The following is a 25717-nucleotide window of genomic DNA, read 5'->3' on the forward strand; positions in this document are numbered from 1 at the left end:
ATCCCAGTGCTTTGGGAGGCCTCAATAGGAGGGTCGCTTGAGGTTGGGAGCTTGAGGGCAGGGCAACATAGTGAGACCCCCATCTCTATAAAAAATTCAAAACTTAGCCAGGTGTGGTGGCACACACCTGTATTCCCAGGTGTGTCCTCAGGAGGCTGAGGCAGGAGAATTGCTTGAGCCCAGGAGTTAGAGGCTGCAGTTAGCCACTGCATGCTAGCCTGGGAAACAGAGTGAGACCCTGTCTTAAAAAAAAAAAAAAAAATTAAAGAGAAAAATATGCTGGTCCTCAGCTGATCCCTTTAAAAATCTGTCATATCACATGCACACGTATGTTTATTGCGGCACTATTCACAATAGCAAAGACTTGGAATCAACCCAAATGTCAATCTGTGACAGACTGGATTAAGAAAATGTGGCACATATACACCATGGAATACTATGCAGCCATAAAAAAGGATGAGTTTGCGTCCTTTGTAGGGACATGGATGCAGCTGGAAACCATCATTCTTAGCAAACTATCACAAGAAGAGAAAACCAAACACCGCATGTTCTCACTCATAGGTGGGAACTGAACAATGAGGAAACTTGTACTCGGGAAGGGGAACATCACACACTGGGGCCTATCATGGGGAGGGGGGAGGGGGGAGGGATGGCATTGGGAGTTATACATGATATAAATGATGACTTGATGGGTGCTGACGAGTTGATGGGTGCAGCACACCAACATGGCACAGGTATACATATGTAAGAAACCTGCACGTTATGCACATGTACCCTAGAACTTAAAGTATAATAAAAAAAAAAAAAAAAATTCTGTCATATATTTTTTTGTTATCTATGAAATGGGAATTATAATACTTAAATTCACAGACATTTATGTATGAATTACATTTAATAAGATCATTTTAATCCAGTCTACCAGCTTCTGGGGTGGCTGTCATTAAAGTGGATTTTTTTTTTTTTTACTTTAAGTTTTGGGATACACGTGCAGAACGTGCAGGTTTGATACATAGGTATACATGTGCCATGGTGGTTTGCTGCACCTATCAACCCGTCATCTAGTTTTTAAGCCCCGTGTGCATGAGTTATTTGTCCTAATGCTCTCCCTCCCTTTGCCCCCGACCTGACAGGCCCCGTTGTGTGATATTCTCCTCCCTGTGTCCATGTGTTCTCATTATTGAACTCTAAAGTAGATTTTAAGTATAGCCTAGACCAATGCAGTTTAAGCAGTAATTCTACTTGGGGAAAAACATGTCCCAGGATATACTACATATTTAGTGTAATTTACTTTGCATATCTATGTAAAAAGAAAATATGTCAGTCGGGCATGGTGGCTCATCCCTGTAATCCCAGCACTTTGCGAGGCCAAGGCAAGTGGATCACTTGAGCTCATGAGTTTGAGACCAGCCTGGGCAACATGACCAAACCCTGTCTGCACAAAAAATATAAAAATAGCCAGGCATGGTGGGACACGCCTGTAGTCCCAGGTACGTGGGAGACTGAAGCAAGAGGATCTCCTGAGCCTGGGAGGGAGGCAGAGGTTGCAGTGAGCCAAGATCACACTACTGCACTCCAGCCTGGGCAGCAGAGCAAGACCTTGTCTCAAAAAAAATGTATATATGTATATATATAAAATATATATATGACATATAAAGGCAAGTTCTTCAAAATCTAATTTCATATCTAAAATTTCTACTGAATATTTTAATTTTTATATCTCTTTAGAATATCAGTGAACACATTTTCCCTATAGGTCTCTCTCTTCGTGCCTCCATTCTCCCCATTGCCCACACATAAAATTGTGGGACCATCTATTTCAACCTGGTCCTTCATCCTCTTTGACTGAAAAATGACCAAGCCATTGTCTACTTGCCCTTCAACACAGTTCACTTGCTCACTCATTTATTTATATAACAAGCATGTCTTACCCTTGTAGCCTAATGTCTCAATATGGCCATCATTCAAGTAATAAAGTAGGCTTCCTGACTCACTCTCTATTTGATGCAAATTAAGTGTCACTAATAGCCTAGTCATTCTTAAACATTGTTTTTATTACACGGGTCCTAAGACCCATGTAATAAACAGTGGCTTTTTTATCCCTGCCTATCAAATCAAATTTGAATTTTTCTACCTAACTTTCAAGGCCCTCTGTACATGGTTGGACTCATTGTTTCCCAAAGACACGTACAATTTTTTCATTATTATTCTAGCTAGGTTTTTATATTGTCCCCACAAAGATTCATCTAATTTTCACTGCCTGGAATAACTACTGCTTTCCTCCCACCTCTTCAGATCCTCTTCTGTGAATATTAATGGATGAGTTCATTAGCATAAACATTACTCATAATGACTGTTAGAGCTATATTAAACAACATTTCAGTAAGACATTTAACTTAAATTACAATAACCCTTTTATTATAAGACTTTAATGCATATTTCAGTTGTTTTACCTTACATAAGAAACAATTGTAGAGCTTCACTGAAATGCCCTCCTTGGATGTCTGTGCCGTGGCATTGCGTGATATTCATAGTAATGTATTTTTAGCTTCTCAGTAAGTAAACCTGTTAGTTGGCTATCAGCACTTTGGGAGCCCAAGGCAGGTGAATTGCTTGAGCTCATGAGTTTGAAACCAGCCTGGGCAACACGAACAAAGCCTGTCTGCACAAAAAATATAAAAATTAGCTGGGCATGGTGGTACACCATGAATTTATAAATTCCACTCTTTAAAAAACATTAATAGAAATGGTTTATTCTATGTTCCTGAAAGAAGATGGAATGCTTGAGAATTGAATTTCATTTAAAATGTGTTGGGGAATGTACTATTTAGAGGACCCTTATTTATCTTCATCACTATCATCATCATTGTCTGCTGTTTAGTGAGTACCTACCACTAAGTACCGGGTAACTCACAGGTTTCTTTTATACATGTTATGTCATATAATCCTCACAATAAGATCAGTAAGTTGTCTAAGGTCTCTTACCTTGTAAGTGGTCAGTCATGATTGAAGCCCAGATTAGGTCTATTCTAAAGCCTATGATTTTTTTCCTCAAAATATGCGTATTTATGTTTTATTAGCTACAAGAATGCATACATTATTTAAAGTAAGGCATATCTGTGTTCATATTGTGACTAGAATATCTTTTAATATTTATTAATGTCTTTCAGAACTAGTGGCATTTTCCAAAATATATTTCTTGGTAACACCAGTTCTGTGAGATGTTAATAAGTATAACTTGAAAAGTGAGTTCTTTGGTCAATCAAATTTGGTAAACATTAAGTTAAACAAACTTGTTTACTACAGGATTTCTTAAAGCCTTTATCATGCTAACATATATGTGAGTCTCTCTTTCTGGTACTTCTGTTAGCTAGGTGTTGGGATTTCTACATTTAGCCTTCCTCAGACCCCCTAGACCACACTTTGAGAACCATTGATCTAGGGCTTATATCTTTTTTTTATCACAGTCTACTTTAAAACAATAATGAACCACTTTACATATAGGATAAGAAGCTTATGTCACTCTACTTGAATTACCACTCCTCTTTCTTATGTGCTCTTTTTTGAAATACATTTTACTTTGTAGTAAATCCTATAATATATTGTTATTATTTTTTGCTTCAGTTATTTTTAAAGAGACTAAAAATGAAAAAAATATATCTTTTATGTTTTCTCATATAAAGTTATATTTCCAGCACTCTTTCCTTTGTGTAGATGCAGGTTTTTATCTGGTGTTATTTTCCTTCTGCCTGAAGAAATTCCTTTAATGTTTGTTGTAGGGCAGGCTTACAGAGAAAATAGAGGCTTTAGGCATGTCTCTCCCAGCATGCTTCTCTCTCCTTTCCCTTCACCTCTATTCTTATCTCTAACAATGTCTATTTTTAACTTCTTTCACCCCTATCTCAGAAGAGCTGATTCTTTTGCCCAGGACCGACTAGTTCACCTGTGCCCTGGATACTATTCCATTACAACTCCAACAGGAGCCTTACTCCATCAATTATTTTAACTTTTCTGGTATCTCCCGTGTCTTCCTCTCTTACATCTTTTCCCTTTAGCTTACAAACATGCACAAGTCTTTTATCCCAAGTCACTTTTCCCATAGTGCTCTGCCTTCTCAAGCTTCTGTTCTCTCTCCTACTCTCTACAGTCAAACTTTCCCAAGTATAGTCTGTATTTTTTCAACTCATTATAGTATTTTTTCTTCCTTCTCACTGTACAAAACTGCTTTTACTAAGCTCTCCAGTGACCTCCTAATTACTTTATCCAATGACTTATTTTCAGTCTTCATTCTATTCAGTTGTTTAATACTATTTACTATACCCTTTTTGCAATCCTACCATTCTCATCCCGTCTCTGAAAATTCTTTTTCATTTTCCTTCACTGGTTCCTTCTTTCTACCTGCCTCTTTATATTCTTCAAGTCCCTGCTCTTGAGCTCCTATTCTTAGTGTTTAACCTTCTTTATGGGCAATATTGTCTCATCCAGAGATTTTTGAAGTGTGGTCCCCAGACCAGCAATATCACCTGGGATCTCATTAGAAATGCAAATTCTTAAGCCTGAATCAGCAGCTCTGAGGTAGAACTCATCAGTTGATTTTGATACATGCAAAAGTTTGAGAACAACTTGTCCTTGTCATGTGGCTTCATTTCATGGCTTTATCCCTAGTCTTGACACATCTGTTCCTTTCTAGATCCATACTTTCAATTGGATATTTCTACATGGAACATATGAAACTTCTAACTGAACTTATCCTCTTCCCCTCAAACCTGCCCTTTGGTGTTTCCTGTGTCAGTTAGTGGTGTTAGCTACCCAGTGTCCCAAACAAGACATCCCCAATCGCATACTTCCTCTCCCTTATCCTGTCTATTTTTATCTGCTCTTGAAATAACTTCTGAATTAGAGATGCGTTGGTTAGAAGGAGGATGAAAGCTGTGTTATTGTAGCCAAGAAGAAATCAAGAGGGACTGTTTATTCAGTGACCAGGAAGTCATTTGAGAGGTCAGTTTTGTTGAGTAGCAGACTAGATAAATGAAAGTACAGTCTTATAATAGAATGTTATTAACAATAAAAATGTATAAATTACATGTCCCAGAAGAGCAAGGATGAATCTCAGAAACTTATATGATAAATTGTTCCATTTATATAAAGTTCAAGGGTATGTAAAACCAAATTATATAGTATTTAGGAATATACATGTGTGTGGTAATAACACAGAGAAAAGCAAGAGAATAAAAAACACAAATATAGTCACTCTGATAGGGAAGGAAGGATATGAGATTAGGGAAGAGTACAGAGGGCACTTCAAATCTAAAGATAATGCATTCCTTTTCTTAAACGGGGTGGTGGGTACATGGGTGTTTTTTTTGTAGTATAAGTCTTTATAACTTACATATGTTTATAAATGTTATTTTTGCATTTATTAAATAGTATAAAACAATAAACATCTTAGAAGTAGCACTTTTAGACTTCATATTAAATGATTGACAGTGAAAAGAAAAGAATTAGAATAACACTTGGAATTCCAGAAGGAGGCAAAGGAGTAATAGAGAAGGAAAGATCAAGGATGCATGAGAGATGGTGAATAATGAGGGAGCAAGGCCCATGAAGTGATGGACCACACAGTAGCCTTGGAAAGAAAGGATAACTCCTTATTTCAATGTGGTAAGAAAAGGAGTCCTGAAGAAAGACAGGTGGAAATACACAGATATGGGCGAGGGAATAGAGACTAAGATGAACAAGGACCTTACAACTGACAGCCTCAGTTGTCCCAAGAAAGTAGAGAGATTCATTTCTCTAGGACAGTGTTTTCTAATGTTTCTCATGTCATAGCACACATAAAAATTATATTCGAATGGCACCCTAGGGTGGAGAAGGCAGCCATTTGTAACCAGAGGTACCTGATATGCCAAGAGCTTAGAGGATAGTATCTTGACACAGCTGTAGCCCATCTGAGGCACACTGGTTGGGAATTGCTGATCTAAGGCAGTGTTTTTCTGTCTTTTATTTTCATCATCACCTTCTGAAGGAGCCATTTGAATCATTTTTATTTTTTTCTAAATGTACCTACCCATGAAATTTTCATATTGCACATCTACTTTTTATCCATTTATGTACTGTATGTGTAAATGGGCTTTATAAATAAAATGAGTGCTTTTTTTTCTCCCCCCAAGAACCAGTTTTCACCTCTGTTAAGAATGTATAATCTAAGCTGAGCATGTTGGTTCACTTCTATAACCCCAGCACTTTGGGAGGCCAAGGAGGTGGGATTGTGTGAGCTCAGGAGTTTGAGACCAGCCAAGGCAATATAGTGAGACCTCATTTCTACTAAAAAAAAATAATAATAATAAAAAATAATAATAGAAAAAGAAAAGAAAAATCAGCCAGGCATGGTGGCACACACCCATAGTCCCCGCTACTCAGGAGGCTGAGGCGGGAGGATCACTTGAATTCAGGAGATCAAGGCTGCAGTGAGCTGTGATTGTACCATGCATTCCAGCCTAGGCAACAGAGCAAGACCCTCTCTAAATACATACATACATACATAATTTATTTAAAAAAGAATGCATGATCTATGGTAAAGGAAGTAGAAAAGTTAGAGAGTTCGTCAGCCGTTTACCACCCTGTCTACAAGTGTGTTAGGAGGGAAATGGTAAAGGTAATGCATTAGGGACTAGGGAGGTGAATACGCCTACCCTTGTTTAAATAAAAAGGTCTTCACTAAAAGGGTGTTCCAATGTATTTCTTCTTAAAAATATTTTTAAAAAATGGAAGCTATTTCTCCTCCATCTTTTTGCATTTCTTGAAACTAAAAGAGTAATTTCTGCATGTGAGTTCTGGTAAGTTTTGAGAGGAGAACAGGTGAAAATGCAGAGATACGTAGAGATGGCGAAAATAGGTAGGGATGTAGGAAGGGGCCAGACTTATTATACTGTTGATTATAAAGATTTATTTCTTAAGAAAATGAACTTTTGCTTTGGGTTCCCTTCGGAATGTGCAAAGGAATTCTTGACAGAATTTGAAATATATTCCATGACGTTAGTGCTAAACATTTACTGGAAACATATATTTCTAAATTTAACAAAACATAAATTTGGATTTTAAAACAGTCCCTAGATGAACCTACTGATAATTTCTTCCTACTTTCAAACTTTATTTCATCAGCTGAGCTTATTCAAGCATCAGACACTTAAAATTTGGTCTTGTGGATACTGAGGAATCTCGCATATTAATTAGTGTATTGACAAGTTGTTTTTACTAATACTTTTAACTTATGTGAGACTATCTTTAGATGCTCTCCATTGGCTTTAATAACACAATTAGTCCCTGAAGACTTTAAATAATTTGAAAGAAATGTTGACAGACTAGCTTTTAGTAGAAACATAGTGTATGTCATTATAGCAAGAAAGTATTTTTTGACATTAAAGAAAACTATTCTAATGTAATAATTTTGTTATAGTTTAAAAATATAACCAATGATCATGATGAAACCATGAGAGGCTAAAACTTTAATTAGCCCCTTCAATAATTATGTTGTTTACTTAAAAATGTTATTCACCTTATCTGGAAAAATGATATCAGTGTCTTTCTGAAGTCTCTCATTTTCTTTTTAGTTTGGTACAATTATAACATCAGTTATGTCTGTGTTTCCTGGACTACAATGGTGATAAGGTGATAAGCTGTTTATCTATAAGACTTTATTTATATTTATTATCATTATCTTTGTTACATGGCAACAAATAAATTATAAAAGCAGTTTTATAAAGTTTTACCAACAAATTTGTGGGTTTTAGAAGAGAGCTACAATTAATCATTAGTAGCTTTTTGTTTCAAACTCAATTCAAGGGAAGTTGCAGTTGTAGAACAGATATACTTTGGCTTAATAGCAGATGCTGTCTGTGTTTGCGTTGAAGCATTCCATATCCAATAAAATACCACATAGAACACACCCCCAAGAGAATCCCTAGAGTAACTGAAGAGGAATGCAATTTATGCATTCCTATGGAAAATATCCATCATTGAAAAACATATCTGAATGTAATCTTCTGCTTTACATTAAGTATAGTTTTTGATATTAGATTCTTTTCCTTTTGAGTGACTATAAAGAGAAAGATTACAAAGCTGTTTTTGCTAATTTACCCCTTATTGGTTTACCCAGTAACTTTTTTGTGAAAATGCTTGCATTATATAGTTAAATATTCTTGCCGCTTTCAATTTCTGAGACATTTTCATTTACCCTCACTTAGAGGTATAAACTATTGGCCTTGTTTATATGCTATTATCAGATGAGTACCAATACATGCTAATTATTCAATGTTCTGTCTAGTTGTTTGTTTATTTTTTAACGTCAGTGAGTTTAGCAGTTGATAGTCGTATACCAACTGTAGCAACACTACTGTGAATAAGTTCTGATAACCCACTACCATTGGACCAGCCTCTATTCTTTTCTTTAGAAAGTGAGTTCAGATTTAGAAAAATCCAGACTTTAAAAAGATAGTCACCTCTAACTTCTAGTGGAAAATTCATTGAGTAAACAGAAGGCTGTTTAATTGATTATTTAAAATATGGGTGCTAGCCAAGCTTGGTGGCTCATGCCTGAATCCCAGTGCTTTGGGAGGCCTAGGCAGGAGGATTGCTTGAGCCCAGGAGTTCAAGACTAGCCTGGGCAACATAGTGGGACCCCATCTCTAAAAAAAAAATTTTTTTTAATTAGCTGGGTGTGGTGATGCATACCTGTAGTCCCAGCTGTGTAGGGGGCCAAGGCAGGAGGATTGCTTGAGCTCAGGAGTACGACGTTGCAGTGAGCCATAATGGCGCATCTGCACTCCATCCTGTGAGACAGAACAAGAGCCTGTCCCTAAAAATAAATAAATAAATAAATAAAATGGGCACTAAATGATTTATTCTCTTTCGTATATATTTTTTAAAACAAAGTAGTCTTGTGAATTGAAAAGCAACACAGTTTCTGGACATCCTCTGACCGATGAATGGTCCAGAAAATGTCAGGACCTACAGTTAAGAAAACGCCAAGTCAGAATCACATTATTTACATAAATTTATTATTATTGATAATAATATTTAACATTTTTAAGCCTTTGCCATGTCCAGAAACTGTGCTAAGCATCTTTCATGTATGCATTATTTTATTTAATTCTCTCAGCATCCTTATTAGATAGATATTAAATTATCCTTATTTTCAGATTAGAAAATGGAAGCTCCAAGAAGTTAAATATCAGTGAAGTCATAGCAAGTGACTGAGGTGATTTTCAAACCCACATAGTTTGAGCCACAGTCAGAATGTTACAGAGAACACAGCTCTGCATTTATGTGCCTTATTATTCTGTCTGGTCCATGTGACTTTTAAACACATTTTTAAAGAAATTTATTTTCCCTTATAAATTTTTTCAGAACTCCCTGGGATACATATTTTGAAATGTTTATGATGAACTGCATTTTAAATTATCTTAAGCTTTGCTTTAATGAATTTTTTATTTACTAAATGAGATGTGATGAGGAAATCATGAAGCTACATTTAGTTTAAGATCAAGACATTATAATTTCAGCCTTAAAACTATAATGTTTAAATTGCTTCATTTTTGGTCATTGGCACAAAAAGTGATCAGCCTCTCAGCTTAGAAGGGGGGAAGCTCATACTTTTCCTGTTTCTGTACTTACATTTTTTTCTGCAATTAAAAAATATTAAATTCTTATTCCACAATAACAAATTAACACTATTAGAATTCAGTGAATGCCAAAACTTCACTAGGTATCAGGCAATATATAGGTGATATATAGGTAATATTGACCTAAATATCTTTGAACAAAATTACTCAATCTTTGTTTCTGACTATAATGCTTATGGATACCCAAGATTAAACTGCTTAGATTTGGAGGCTGCTAGAGCTCGGTTTTTTCTTAGTAAGAAACTGGATCCTAAATATTACATCCTAAATTATTAAGCAAAGAATTAATAATCTAGCACAAGTCAGATAATCCTATTATAAAAACAAAACAAAAACAAGGTAGTTTCATCACACTTTTTTTTTGGAGGGTAATCTATTTTGCTTCCAGGTAACTTGGATCAACAGTGGGTAATAGACCTGGCCAGAGGATTGCTGCTTTCTGATTCTCTCTGATATCATCAAAGCTTTCGACTTTTAGCATCTGGTTCAGACATCCTGTTGCAATTGTTCTCTAATTCTTCTTGTTCAGAAATCTCCTTCGCCAGTGTTTTTGGTGTGATTTAAATGGAGTCCTTCATAAATTTAAGATGTCAAGTTCTCTTGATTTCATACTTCTTTCAGAGCTCATTCTTTCAACTGTTGTACCTATGTAGGCATTTCTTTGAGTATTTGTCTAAGAGTGGAATTGCTAGATTGTAGGATATGGCTATCAACAACTTTATTTATTTATTTACTTACTTACTTACTTAAGACAGGGCCTTATTCTGTCACCCAGACTGGAGTGCAGTGGCATGACCATGGCTCACTGCAGCCTTAATCTCTTGGGCTCAAGCCATCCTTCTGCCTCAGCCTTCTGAGTAGCTGCAACTACAGGTGTGCACCACCACACCCAGCTAATTTTTTTTATTTTTAGTAGAGACAAAGTTTCACTATATTGCCCAGGCTGGTTTCAAACTCCAAGGCTCAAGTGATCCTCCTGCCTCGGCTTCCCAAAGGGCTGAGATTACAAGTGTGAGCCACTGCACTTGGCCTCAACAACTGTATTACACAATGCCAAAATGTTTTCAAAAGGGATTGTAACAGTTGACATTCTTGCTAGCTTTGTGTAAGAGTTCTCATTGCTCCACGTCATTATAAATAGTTGATGTTTTTAGGCTAAAAGTTTTTACCAATCTGATGAGTGTGAAATGATATTTATTATGCTTTTATTCGCATTTCTGCAATTACTGATTCTCTCTACATGTAGGAGTTCTTTATATATTCTGGATAGTAGTCCTTTGACAATTATATGTGTTGAAAAAAAATTCTTCCACTCTGTGGCTTGTCTTTCCACTTTCTGTATGGTGTCTTTTGATGAACAGAAGGTTTTAATTACACTGTAGTCAGATTTGTCAACTTTTTCCTTTATGGTGTGTAATTTATCTGTTTTGTTAAAAAATCCTTTTTGATCCATTCTGTATCATCTTGTAAAACTTAATATGTTTTTCTTTTGCATGATGTGTTTAATTAATGTGGAATTTATTTTTGTGCATGATATGAGAGTGGGGATCAAATTGCATAGGTTTTTGGCATATTCCATAATTATCTTAGCACTACTTATTACAAGTCTATAGCACTATTTATTGATTTGCAGTTCCTCCTTTGTCATATCTCAGATTTCGTGTGGGTGTGTGGTTATCAAGTTAAAGAAGTCCTACTTGATTCCTCGTTTGCTAAGGGTTGTTAATGATAAATATAAAATTTTATAAATTATTCTGCATTTATTCATCCAATTATATTATTTTTTCCTGCATTTATTTGTTAATGTGCTGAGTTGCTTTAGTTTCTTTCCAACTACTAAATCAGTCTTGCATTCCTAGGATAAATCAAATTTGATTATTATATACATTTTATGTTTTGCTGGATTTGATTTGCTAATTGTTTAGTATTTTTAAAGTTTATTATATTCCTATATTATCCTTTTAATGCACGCACTGTCTATAGTGATGATGTCTCTTTCATTCTTGATATTGGAATTTGTGTCTTCTATCTCTTTTTTATCTATTCGAAGAACCAGCTTTTTGTTTCATTTATTTTTCTCTGCTGTTTTTATTTTCTATTTCATTGATTTCTGTTCTTATTTTATTCCTTCCTTATGCTTTCTTGTGGTTTATTTTTCTTGGTTCTTAAGATGTGAGCCTTAGATCATTGATATGAAAGCTTTCTTCTTTCCTAATATAAGTAATGCTATGGATTGCTAAGTACTGCTTTATGTGCCTCCCACATATCTCAATATTTTATGTTTTCATTTGTAGTAAATTCAAAATACTTTCGAAATTTCCTTGTGTTTTCTTCTTTAAACTATGGGTTTTTTAGAAATGTACTGTTTACTTTCCAGATATTTGGGGGAATCCTCAGATATCTTACTTTTCTGTTATGGAAAGAGAGCATACATTGCTTGTTCCAATCATTTCTAATTTATTGAGACTTGTCTTATCGCCTGCAATATGGTCTGTCTTCATTAATGTTCCACGAGTGCATGTGTGAAATGTATGCTGCTGTTTTGGGTAGTATGTTCTATAAATGTAATTTAGATTAAACTGACTGATAGTATTATTAAAGTCTTCTATATCATTGTTGATTTTTAAAATATAGTAAGTCCTCACTTAACATCGTTAATAGGTTATTAAAACTGTGACTTGAGGTGAAACAATACATAACAAAACCAACTTTTTTCTCATCAATGTTATAATATAATGACATTGAATGATGCTATTCTAGGAGTTGCTGTACGTCATTTCGCTTATAGTCTGTTTCCAAGAATCTATCAATGATGTTAAGCGAGCACTTACTATATGTGTACTCAGTGAATGAGATACAGTGGTAAAATCTGTGTGTAAAAACAGACCTGTCTATTTTTCCTCTCAGATTTACCAGTTTTTGCTTGATGTATTTTGAAGACTTGACTTTTTTTTTTTTTTTTTTTTTTTTTTTTGAGACAGAGCCTTACTCTGTCACCAGGCTGGAGTGCAGTGGTGCGATCTCAGCTCACTGCAACCTCCAACTCTGGGGTTCAAGCGATTCACCTGCCTCAGCCTCCAGGGTAGCTGGGATTACTGGCACGTGCCACCACAGCCAGCTAATTTTTCTGTTTTTTTAGTAGACATAGGGTTTCACCATGTTGGCCAGGATGGTCTTGATCTCCTGACCTCATGATCCACCCACCTCGGCCCCCCAAAGTGCTGGGATTACAGGCAGGAGCCACTACTACCGGCCATCTTGACCTTCTTAAACTTTATTCAATGTTCGTCTTCATCCTTGGTAATATTCCCTGTTAGAATGCCTTTTTTTTCCCTGATATTGATATAGTCACTCTCACTTTCTTTTTCTTAGTGTTTGCATGATATATCTTTTTCCGTATTTTTACTTTTAATTTATGTCTCCGTCTTTTAATATATTTGTGTACCTTTTCCACTAGATCCTTTAACGTATTAATTATAATTATTTTAAATTTCTTGTTGGATGGTTTCAACACCTGATTCATCTCTGGGTCTGGCTCTGATGACTTCTTAATTCCTCCAGTGGTTTATATTCTTTATTGTTTTTTCCTGTCTTTTAATTTTTTAATTGAATGCTGGACATTATATATACAAGACCATTGGAGATTGAGATAAATATTATTTTTGCCTAGAAATAGGAGTTCTTTTCTTCTGCTACATCGTTAGGATGGAGGATTGAGTCAATCTAGTCAGCACTTGAACTGGGTTCGTTTTTTGTGGTTATTATCATTACCTTCAACACACCACTAACCTCAACTTTCAGGCATGCTCTGGCTACCCTGTGCTTAGTGTGAGGCTTGGAGGGCTATATGCCTGCAGCCTAGAAGGTTTAACTATCTGTGCTCTTCCTCTTCTCCCAACAGTCAGTTGCTGATGTTTCTTAGTGAAAGGCATGGGATGGGGTTTGAGATTCTCTTGCTCTTTCCTCAATCTTAGGCAGTCCTACCCTCAGCAGTTAAGAATTTGAATTGTTCGGTTTTCTTCTTACTCACTTTTATGGCTTAACTTCTTTCTCCCATACTCTGCAAAAGGAGAAACCATTTGAGTATCCTGTCTTACCTTGGAGGGGCTTACCACTCTTTGGAATTCATTTCACATCCTGGCATCAACTCTTCTGCTTCAGATTATATGAGAGGGTAATGAGTATTTTTTCTAGTGGCTCTGAACCAATTTCTTTAGTAAACTGACAAGAAAAGTTTCTAGTCTTATCTATTTGAGTAAGTCTAGCTTATCTTCCCTGTCATTAAGGTGATAAATGTGAAGGATCTTGGTACCTAATTTTATATCTTGGTTTTGATAATGATTTTTAAAAATTACCTGCTCTGGTCTGCTTTCATACCATACAGTGAAGTTTGAAAACACAATGAATTAATCTTATCTAACAATCGCTTTATGCCTTTGGAATGTTTACTTAAACATTAAATAGATCAACATTTCAGAAGAACTCTTTATTTTGTTTTATTGGCCCATAATGTTACATGAAGAGGGTTGCTTTTGGTTGAATTTATGCAAATTGTTTAAAATATGAGGATTGCTACTTTGTTTTTCCTTGTGTTTCAGGTATTGGTGGTAATTTGGTGGCCATTCAGGCTAGCAGGATTTCTACCTACCTCCATTTACATAGCATTCCGGGAGAATTGCCTGATGAACCCAAAGGTTGTTACTACCCATTTAGAACTTTCTTTGGTCCAGGTATGTGCTTATGGATTTTTGCATATTTTAGATCAAGGCCTATTGTTCTCTAAGATTATAGGCAGGCAACATTTATTGAATATGTGTTTTGTGAGAGTTGCTCAACTTTCCTATTTCTGAGAGCTAATCCCAGTGAATGAAAAGGCGTGAATATCAATTCTACAGTTGCTGAGGATCTTTGTATAATGTTTCTTTGATGCCTGTTTCTGAGGTATCTTGCTTATTAGTTGTGAAAGAGCAACCTTATTTTGTGAAAGACAAAAGAATCATTGCCAGGTGATTTTGGGAGGCAGATGTACTATCTTATCTATATTATTATTTTGGCCTTTCTAAATGTAGGCATTTGATCTCAAACAAACCAGATGAGAAGGGATAACCTCGGTTTCAAGGACGATGCATTATTTATGTGACTATGAAAAAACAAAGGCACACGATCACCAAAAAACTAAGACCATAATTTTAAACCTCACAATTCTTATCATTTTTTTTTCCCTGATGAAAATAAGTGTGATTATTGACTTTTGTTTTAAAAAAAATTTTGTTGTTGTTGAGACAGGGCTTTGCTCTGTTGCACAGGCTGGAGAGTAGCAGTACCATCACAGCTCACTGCACCTCAAACTCCTGGCTCAGGTGATCCTCCCACCTCAGCCTTTTGAGTAGCTGGGACTATAGGCACGAGCCACCTTGCTTGGCTAATTTTTTATTTTTTTATTTTTTGTAGAGATGAGGTCTCACTATGTTGCCCAGGCTGGTGTTGAACTCCTGGCCTCAAGCAGTCCTCCCACCTTGGCCTCCTAAAGCTCTGAGATTACAGGTGTGAGCCACAGTGCCTGGTGATTATTGACCTATGAATGAAGATCAGAAATGGCTACCCTTTTAATACCAGTGATAGAAGTCTAAAGAAATTAGTAAAACGAAAACATTCTTGTACTTTAAGAACTTTATATTTTCTCTTTTGTTTTCCCTCTGTTTTTATGATAGATATTAAAGTGTGACCGATGTTCTTCATAGCAAGTTTTTATCAACCACCTTTCATTTAATTAACATATATAGTGGAAATTTCAGACAATGAAATGAATTGTAACTACTTGAAATTTATTTTTGGCAATCAAATTTCATGTGATAGTATGAAGTATAGTAACTAGAAAGTAATCCTCAAATTTTAATAACTATGACCTATTATTAACCAAAATATAATTTCGTTTTAATTACTTTTACATTTTATATTACAGGAGTAAATAATAAGTCTGCTCAAGTTCTGCTGCTTTTAGTGATTCCTGGACATTTAATTTTCCTCTACACTATTCATTTGATGAAAAGTGGTCATACTTCTTTAACTATAATCTTCATAGTAGTGTATTTATTTGCTGCTGTGCTACAGGTAAGAGTTAAAACTTCTTGAAACCTCTTTTATGCTGAGACTGCTGTAAAAGTACAGCTATGGAAATCTAAAAACACATGACATATTTTACCATCTCAAAAATCAACTGAACATCTTCATATTGATTTGATCTTCTTAAAACCAATAAACAATTTTTTGTTAGTCATCAATATTTATATTATTAGGCCCATGTAAACATTGTTTATTATAGAGTCAGTTATTTTCACTATGACTTATATTTACTTTTCTTGTATTTTCTTTCCTATGGGGCTAATAATCATATCTCTTTGCATTTGCCTCATTTTCCGTAAACCCATCTTTAATTTTTACCAATGGTTCTAGTTTTATTTTGGCTTCCTAGGCATAGCTTCTTGCTAAACTTTGTAGATTTGGTACCTTCTTCAGTGAGGTAAGTCCTAATCCCTTAAGAGATGGATTCAAATAGTTCTTTGAAGAGATAACATTTATCATTTGACTTTCAAGGAGTTTAGCATGTAGGAATGAGGGTAGAAGGTAGGTATGTAGACATTATTCCACTCAAAAGAAACTACATTGATGAAAATAATGATAATGAAATTAGTTGGCGTTTATAGTGTTTCCTATATGCTCAGAAGCATTATAAGTGCTTTATATGTATTGATTCATTTAATTCTCACAAAATGCTATGAGATTTGTTCTTTTGATATAAATCAGTGATTTTCAAAGTGGGATATACATAGAGCAATGCATCATGTGGAGGAAGAAAAGATTAAAACTTCATTTGTTTAAAGTATCTTTCTTCTATTTTTGTGTTTGCTTAGTAATAAATATATTTTAGCACAATGTTAAATAAGTATACCAAATATTTTATACTGAGAGAGCTGCATAATCTAAAACTTTTTGGAGATTACTGAGTTAAAACACAGAGGTGAGAAAGCACAGGGCTTGTACAAGGTAAAATAATTCATATCTAGGATCTAACAGACAAGATAAAGTTAAGAAGGTTGATTAGGGCTGGTGTAGAAAAGGCCTTAAATACAAGGGAAATTAGAATCTATTCTTAAAATAACAAAACCCTTACAACTTGACATTTTTAACTTGTCTATTATGCTTCATAGTGCCTTAGATTTTACTGACAGTCACCTATCGAATAATTAATTTATTTATTCATCCAGTAAACTTTCATGCTACTAGATAGAGGGATGGCTTTTAAATCCCGGGAGGAATAAGTTCAGACTCCGTACTCAGGTCTCATAGTCTAGAGGGAAGGCCACTACATGAACAAAGAATTATAATGTACTATAATGTAAGTACTGAGTTTAGCTCTAAATGAAGTGCTTTCAGAGTTTGAAAGAAAAAGCAAGTACCTCTACCTGGGGAGTAATATTTTTCTACTGTTCAGTAGGGACAAAACTTATAGCAAATGGCTACTTTTATTGCTGTATATTATATGGTCATTTATTGTCATATATGTTTGATGCTGTTCTCTGTGTAACTATTGTGAAAAAGATGCATTCTTCAATCCCAGGGGAAATATTCAGAAACTAGTGTTTGATTTGCTGATAAACAAGCCATTGCTGGAGCATATTCCTATTTGCAACTCTACCTCTAAGCCTCATGGATTATTTGACATTTATGTTTATGGTTCTGTGCCAACATACTATCATGCAGCATTTCACTTAAGTCAATGAAGGATATAAGTAATTTTTCTAATTTATTAAAAAGTTTCAACATATATCCACTGTGTACCTATATGCCTTTTAAACCTCTGATCTAAATTCTCACCAGTGAAAGTTGAATAACTAGAATTGAGAAAAGAGTAATTATTAGTCTCTCTGTGTCTCAGTTACCCGCTCTGTAAAATGGGAGAGGTTGTACTATCTACCAGACAGGCTGCTTTGAGGATTAAATGAGTTACTTATATAAAGCGTGTTTATAGTAGATGCCATGTAAGTGTTAGATGATGCTATTGTTGTTGTTATTAAAGATAGTATTATAGGCCGGGTGTGGTGGCTCACGCCTATAATCCCAGCACTTTGGGAGGCCGAGGTGGGTGGATCACAAGGTCAGGAGTTTGAGACCAGCCTGGCCAAGGTGGTGAAACCCCGTCTCTACTAAAAATAAAAAATTAGCCAGGCGTGGTGTCACACACCTGTAGTCCCAGCTACTCGGGAGGCTGAGGCAGGAGAATCCCTTGAACCCGAGAGGTGGAGGTTGCAGTGAGCCGAGATCATGCCACTGCACTCTAGCCTGGGTGACAGAGCGAGACTCCATCTCAAAAAAAAAAAAAAAAAAAAAAAAGATAGTATTATAAATGGTGTGTCATTGGTTCAGAATGACAACTGGAAACTATACTGTTGATTGAATTTTCTTATGTGTCTTTTATAACTTTAATTTTTATGGGCTTTGCTTTTCATTTTTCCCCCAAGAATCAGATATCCGCCAGAGTAGATCTTTGCATTTGCAGCCTGACATTGTGCATTTTCTAATGGAATAGCTTAGAATAGGTTGTAAATTCTTAGATCAAATCTACATGTTCTGACACTAGTATACACATAAGCACATGCACACACACCTCTTTAAGGTTTGGGTAAAAGATCTTGACCTTCCCCACCTGGTTTCAGTCAGTCCAAAGATGAACAGAATGAAGAAATAACTCCTTAAAGACAAAGAATCTTTAACCACTTAGAACTTACCTTTTAATATTCTTTACTAGATTGTCTTCCTTTTTTGATCTAGGTTAAATTTATATTCAAAACCTTGGTCCAAGCTCTTATGCAAATACTTCAGTTCATGCCACTCTTCTCATCCCTAAACTCTCTAATTTGATTGGACATTCTATAGTGCAGTTTTCCAATGCATGCTGAATTTCTCCCCATCTACATTCCTACCTTCTTGAGGGTTGAGACCATGCCTTTCCCTTTGGTATTCCCCACAGGACATGATATAGTGGCTGTTTTTATAAATTACTGTTGTTTTATAGTCTTCAACAGACTAATACTCTTTGGGGAGCCTCCCTGCTAATTCCCCAGCCCACTAAATGAAGGAAATCTATTTGAAGGAACCTTCATATTGCACTTATTATAATGACACAGTAACAATCATTTGCAGCACTTTTGCATTTACTCAGATATCATCTCTTCCTGGAAGCCTTTCTTGAATATCTGATTTTCTCTGAATTGCCTTATTCTCTATTTCCCAAAGTACCCTGTGAATACCATTATCCTAGCATTTTCCATATTATATTGATGTAATTTATAATATTTATTGCGTCTGTCTCACCCATTCTAGAGATAGGTTCTTTGTTTCACTCATTTTTGTATCTCCAGCACCCAGCCCTGTCCCTAGTGCTCAATTAATGTTTGTTAAAACTGAATGACTATATCTTGCCAGCTTCATCTCCTTCAGTGGAAGGAGGAGAAAATTTTATAACTGTATTTAAGTATGAGAAATAACAGAACTAAAAAAATCTAGATTTTTATTCTCCTTGTCTTCAATTAACACCCGTTTCCTCTCTTTCACTGACATAGATATCCGAAATAAAAGCAATAAAAAATGAAACACAATCCCACAACTTCTAACAGTGATCAGTTAAAATTGTAAGGTTTTACTGAGATGTTTGGAGATGAAATAACTTGATTTCTTGGGAAGTAGAAGTGTAAGGGTAAAACTGATCATGAGTTGATAATAGATGAAGCTCAGTGATGGTTCCTGAGAGTGAGTGGGTTTAATTTATACTATTCTACTTTTGTATATGCTTTAAGTTTTCCTTAATAAGGACTTTTTAAAATAAAACTTTCAAATTTTAGATGTTAGTATAAGATTTTTTTCAGAGTATATCATCTCTCAATTTTGGTCTTGTAGCTGAATGGGTATTTCTTACTTCAAATGAAAAGTAAAAAGTCAACTTAAATTTTAAATTCTCTGGCATTGGAATGGCTGAGTTAGTTTCTTGTTTTGCCCTTGGCACACACTAGCTCCCATTTTTTGAAATTATTTTTTAAATTTAAGAAAAACTACTTATATGTCACAAATTACATTGTTTAGGGGTATTTATTATGTGTCTTGCAATTAGAAGGAAGCTATCAAATGTGGTTTTGTTATGTAATGTTTAGGCCACTGGACCACAGTCAGAAGATGTGATAGGTTATACTCTATTCATGTTCTTGCCCAGTCCCCAAGAGCAATCAGAGTAGCTAGACCGTGTCAAGACCACAGTAATGTGCTAAGAGACATTCCTATTTGACATACCTCCAATCACATGGCTTTTTGAGTTTATTTTTCTTCAGCAGTAAGGATGAGTTGGTACCCAGCTAACCATCTTGATCCATTATACCTTTTATACCATCAGTCAGCTTTTATAAGACTACCAGCTGTGCTTAAGGCACTATTGTTTGTTTTAGAATATAATTTTTTTATTTATGCCAACTAGCACATTGAACCCACAGCTTTGATTTCACAGAAGCAGAGTACACTTTACAAATTTTGACATGTTTCTTGGGTTCTTTCTCTCTAAGCAGCGATTTTCCCAGCCTTCACATCTACTTATTTGGATGCTCCATTGACTGCTCAAAGCCTGTTAACTTATGAACTCAAAAGCATAATATAGGATTCCAAGTTAGGATGGGCATTGTTAGCCTTCCTTTTAAGATGTAACAAAGGGAATCTTACTGTCATTTTCAGGGTTTTCTGTTTATATGCCTTATGCCCTACAGTATTCTTCAAAGACTAGTCCTTTGACAGCATAATAAACCTGAGGAGGTACAAAGAAAACTCTCAATTAAATAAGCATACTGACAATCTCTTGAGTAAAGAAGGAACAGCAGTACATCTTGGTTTGTTTCACTGTTTAATTTAAGGCTTCTATTAGTTGTTCCCCTTTGTGTTAGAAATCCTAAATATATATCCTCTGTCTATGAAAAAACAAAAACATAAACATGTCGTCTTGTCGGATGACATATCCTACAAGAGGCAAAAAGATTGCCCCTAGAAAAACTGAAAGTGGAGGCTGGGCGCCGTAGCTCACGCCTGTAGTCCCAGCACTTTGGGAGGCTGAGGCGGGTGGATCATGAGGTCAGGAGTTCAAGGCCAGCCTGAACAACATGGTGAAACCCCATCTCTACTAAAAATACAAAAAATTAGCAGGCATGGTGGTGCATGCCTATAATCCCAGCTACTCAGGAGGCTGAGGCAGGAGAATCTCTTGAACCCGGGAGGCAGAGGTTGCAGTGAGCCGAGATCACGCCACTGCACTCCAGCCTGGGTGACAGAGCGAGACTCCGTCTCAAAAAAAAAAAAGAAAAACTGAAAAAGTAGAAAAAAAGACTATAATTAGATGGGTGATCACAAATGTAAATAAGTCTATTACTATTCAAATCTCATTCTTATAATCCACTATTTTACTCATTTGATTAAAAACAACAATAACCCCTTTTATTTTACTATTATAGTTTTCTGTTTTATTATGATGATTATGTAAATATGAAGTATATAAATATGTTTTCTGCTGTAAAATATCCCAGTGGGAAAAGAAAAATGAGACTTCTCTAGCCCTTAAATTCAATAGCCCTATTCTATTGAATTCCAACAAGGTATTTGTTAATATAATTAGTAAACAATGAATTAAAACTATTTCTAAATGAAATGTTGAATTCTCTATTTTAGGCAATTATTGTTTCTTACAGAAAATCAGATTATTAAGAACTCTACTAAAATTCTAACAGCACCAAATTCCATGGGAAATTTCTTTTGAAAGTTTAGTTGTAGAAAAACTTTGTTTTTGGCTATATCTGTGTTTTCACATGGGAGAAACAAATGTTTCCTTTAAAGGGTAGAATGACAACAAATTCTCAATACATAAAGTTGAGAATTGTAAATATCAGGATTGTATCAAGCATATAGTACATATAGTGTGCCAACTACTGTGCTAGTCACTGTACAAAAGAAATAAAAAAGATTGTCCCTGCCCTTAAGAATCTTCTCTTAGCTGTAGATTAGATTGAAATGCATGAAACAGCTAGAGAAGAGCCCAAGACTTACTTCCTTATAACTATACAGTCTTTTTCTTCTGTAACTTCAGAATAAATTAAATTTTGTGCCTATGCATAACTTTCATTCTTTGAAAGTGCTTTAATAGATTCTTTTTGGAGGGAGGAGATCAGACAACATAAGTTTTAACCACTGAGAAACTCAATATCAACAAATATAAAACTGGGCCTGGCAAAATAGTAATGTTCATACTTCTTATTAATATAATTTTAAAAACAGAAGTCTCATTAGTTTTTGCTATTACTTTCAGTAGGCAATACTTGTTTTTGAATTTTATACATACATGCAAATTGCACCATCTCATATTTTCCAACAGATTCATATTGTCAAGAAAAAAAATCTTGTTCTCAGCAAAGCCCAACCACAGATAAATGCCCCTCATGACAAAACTTATAATCAGCATATTAACTAATAAACTTCCTAATAAGTATTTCTGTTTTATAAATAATCAAAGCTCCTGGTTGTTGAACATGTGTTTGTAATATGAATATACCTACAATACTAATAGTGCAGATTAAGTGCAAACATGTTCCATTGCTCATCCAGTAGAACATGCTTGGAGCAGAAATACAGCCAGTGACCTCTACATACTTACCAGAAGGAGCATTGACAGTGTCCTCATTCTGAAGTCATGTTCACGTGATTCAATATTGTTATCTTAACTACAAAGACATAAAAATAAATTTTTCCACATAAGAAAAATATAAGCCAGACTGTCTGTCACCCATACATCACATACGAAGGGGAAAAGATAAGCTCCCAGTAAGCAGAGCATTGTAGAAAGATCAGAGTCTTCAGAGTCACACTTGAGTCTGAATTTCTGCTTTGCTACTTAACCTCTTGTAACCTTATTTTTCCCCTACATCAGAGGCTAGAAATGAGGGCTGAGATAATATATATATTGGTAGAGTGCCTGGAACATAGTAAGTTTCCAATAATGGTAGTAGCTGCAGTTTATCATGTTTATTGTCATCGGCCTCATTTTTTTCTTTCCCTCAGTGTTATAGCTGGTTATTCAGTTCCCTGAGCGCCTTCTCGCTTCTTTACCACGCACCTTCCTTTTGGCCCCTGTTCTTTACTGCAGAACTCTTCTTATTCTCTGATGACTGCCCTAAGCTTCACATACCACGCTTTCATTGCTTATTTCCAGACTGGTATCTCCAGTCTGGACTCCTGTTCTACATCTCCAGTTAAATGTTGAAGAGACATCTCACACTCAACACATCCCAAACTAAATTTCTTATATCCCCAGTAACTTTTCCCATTCCAGGGAGGTGTTGAGCTTGAAGCCACAAGTAGGGACAATAAAAAAGGAAATTGACCAGCCTTAGATACACAAGCAAGGATCCCCTAAATCCCTCAGCCCTTGACCCCAGAAAGTCCCTCTGGGATAAGGAGAGCTTTACTCCCACAGATTCTGTATCTCATGTGTACGGATGCCCCAAATCCTGACCATCATAGTCTTCATGATTGTCTTCATACTGGTGAGTCCATGCAGTCTAATAGGAAGACTCCTGGATGAGGAATAAGTATTTCTGGGTTCTAATTCGAGTCTCTTCTTAACTCTCTGACTTTTGCTAAGTCACAACACTCTCTGTGACTTAATTTCCTCTGTGATTTAATTAACGGGGAGCTGTTAATAATTAAGGTGGCAAGCATAAACCATTACTTAGCTGGGCAAACTAGGAAGTATAGTGACCCTAGTTATCACTCAAATCCCTTCCTGCATTCATGATACATGATTTTATGAGTTGCCATTCCTACAGTACAGATGATGTGTTACAAAACCATTGTCGTACATGACTAGTAAAATATATGTTAATATTAAAACAGTCTGGTAATTAAAATAGTCTATTAATATTAAAATCATCTGTTGTTACTACTAGACTAATATTAAGTTAAATTGGCTTTTATGGATTAACCAGAAAACCCAGGCAATACTTAAAACATTGTTTTCCTGAAAACAATTGTATTCCAAGTCTAAATAGCTAATTTTAAATTCATCTGTTAAGTTAGAAGCTATCAATTTTTAAATTTGTTTGACCTAAAACAATCTCCTTCAGGTTTCCAGATGGACTCCTTGGTTCTGTTGTCTCTGTACTTTACCTGTAAAGTGTATATTCACCTATTTCTGCCATCATTTGATTTATTATTTTATAGTGTTCAGTTATATCTTCTCTTGGTCTATAACTTTTTAGAGGAAAATGGTACTGCTTCAGTTATATATAAGCCATTTTATATGCTTCATCTAAATTGTTTCTTCTGAGAGTTTTTGATCTCTAACAGTTCCCCTCTTGCAACTGGAGCCACTTTTCCAATCTACATATGAGTTTCAGAAATAATAATGGCAAATATTTGTATAGTATTTATCATGAGCCATGCACTGTTCTAGGCACTATGTATATGAGCTGAATGAGTCCTCACAACAGCCCAGTAAGGAAGGTTCTGTTTTCATTTCCTATTCACAGATGAGGCAGTTGGCATAGAAGTTAAGTGATTTGTCCAAGTCCACACAGCAAGATGGAGACTGGCTTGAGTCTACATTCCTAACCACTGTGTTTTATAAGAATAGGTTTGGGGCTGGGCGCGAGGCTCACACCTGTAATCCCAGCATTTTGGGAGGCCAAGGCAGGTGGATCACCTAAGTTCAGGAGTTCGAGACCAGCCTGGCCAACATGATGAAACCCCACCTCTACTAAAAATACAAAATTAGCTGGGCGTGGTGGTGCATGCCTGTAATCTCAGCTACTGTGGAGGCTGAGGCAGGAGATTCACTTAGAACTCAGGAGGCAGAGGTTGCAGTGAGCCGAGATCATGCCACTGTACTCCAGCCTGTGCAACAGAGCAAGACTCTGTCTCCCCACCCTCAAAAAAAAAAAAAAAAAAAAAAAAAGATGCATTGTTTGGCTCTTATTGAGGATCATAGTTTTTAGGACTTCTAAAGATTTATAGCTGCCTCTTCTCTCTGGTTTCATTAGATCTTCAACTTCTTCCAGCCAGGCATGTTGCCCCAGAAGGATATTCATTCCACGGGATCCACATGGAATCAATGCCTACTGAAGTCAAGTAGGAATCCATTCCAAGCACATAAATAACTCCTGAATTTTCTGAGAGAAGGACAAAGTACTATGGAAGTTCGATAGTGGGAGAGTTTTTTTCTATGTGAGGAGGGAAGTTTTATAGTGGATAACATTTTGCTTTGTTGGAATCCATAGAAAATGCCATTTCAGCTAAAAGGAGTAGCATTAGGCAAATGAGAAAAACTCAGGGTATTTAAGGAAAACAGCAAGAAATTTCCTGGAGTTAAAAGGAGTGATGAAAAATAAGGTTAGAAATTACAGGTTGTAGCAAGATCATCAAGGAGCTTAAAGAACAGACGATAAAGAGTTTAGTTTATTCTATAGAATGGTGATTTTCAACTATTTTTCCACTCCCAACAAACTTGAGAGATCTGACACATTCATCTGATGCAGTGTGAGATAATTTATAGGGCTTGGGCTCTGGCTTCCACCATCAACTACCTGCATCAGCTTAGGCAGTCACTGCTCAGGCAGTGACTTCCCACCTGTAGAAAGGGGCTAAGACTAGACCAACCTTGTGGGTTGTTATAAGGTTGAAATAATGCATTTAAGGTGATATTATTTTCATCATTATTGTCTTATTTTTTTATTATCAACATCATCATCATCATCAATAGCTGTGGATTACTGGGACGGTGACTCTCTGAGGGTGGCAGTGGAGCAATCAGAACCTATGAAACCAGCTTTAAGAGGCTCTACCTTGATTCTGATACCTTACTCCATTCCTTGGAGTCACTCTTCCAGATAAGGAAGAATGTAGCCATATGGTAACAACATGACTATAATTGGAATCCCAGGATAACCACCCAGTAGCTGAGCAAG

The 25717-nt window shown here is 35.8% G+C and overlaps 1 protein-coding gene across 4 annotated transcripts in view; it reads left to right on the forward strand.

The window, feature by feature from the left end:
- The window catches only part of SLC41A2 (solute carrier family 41 member 2), a 145340-nt gene that overhangs the window by 90069 nt on the left and 29554 nt on the right, over window positions 1-25717 (forward strand). For all 4 annotated transcript variants that reach the window (XM_030939674.1, XM_030939673.1, XM_010357302.2 and 1 more), the window contains exons 9-10: window positions 14276-14407; window positions 15640-15788. In XM_030939674.1, coding sequence (XP_030795534.1) covers window positions 14276-14407; window positions 15640-15788 — 281 coding nt within the window. The remainder of the gene's footprint in view (window positions 1-14275; window positions 14408-15639; window positions 15789-25717) is intronic.

This window comes from Rhinopithecus roxellana, chromosome 10, assembly GCF_007565055.1.
Source record: "Rhinopithecus roxellana isolate Shanxi Qingling chromosome 10, ASM756505v1, whole genome shotgun sequence".
NCBI lineage: Eukaryota > Metazoa > Chordata > Mammalia > Primates > Cercopithecidae > Rhinopithecus > Rhinopithecus roxellana.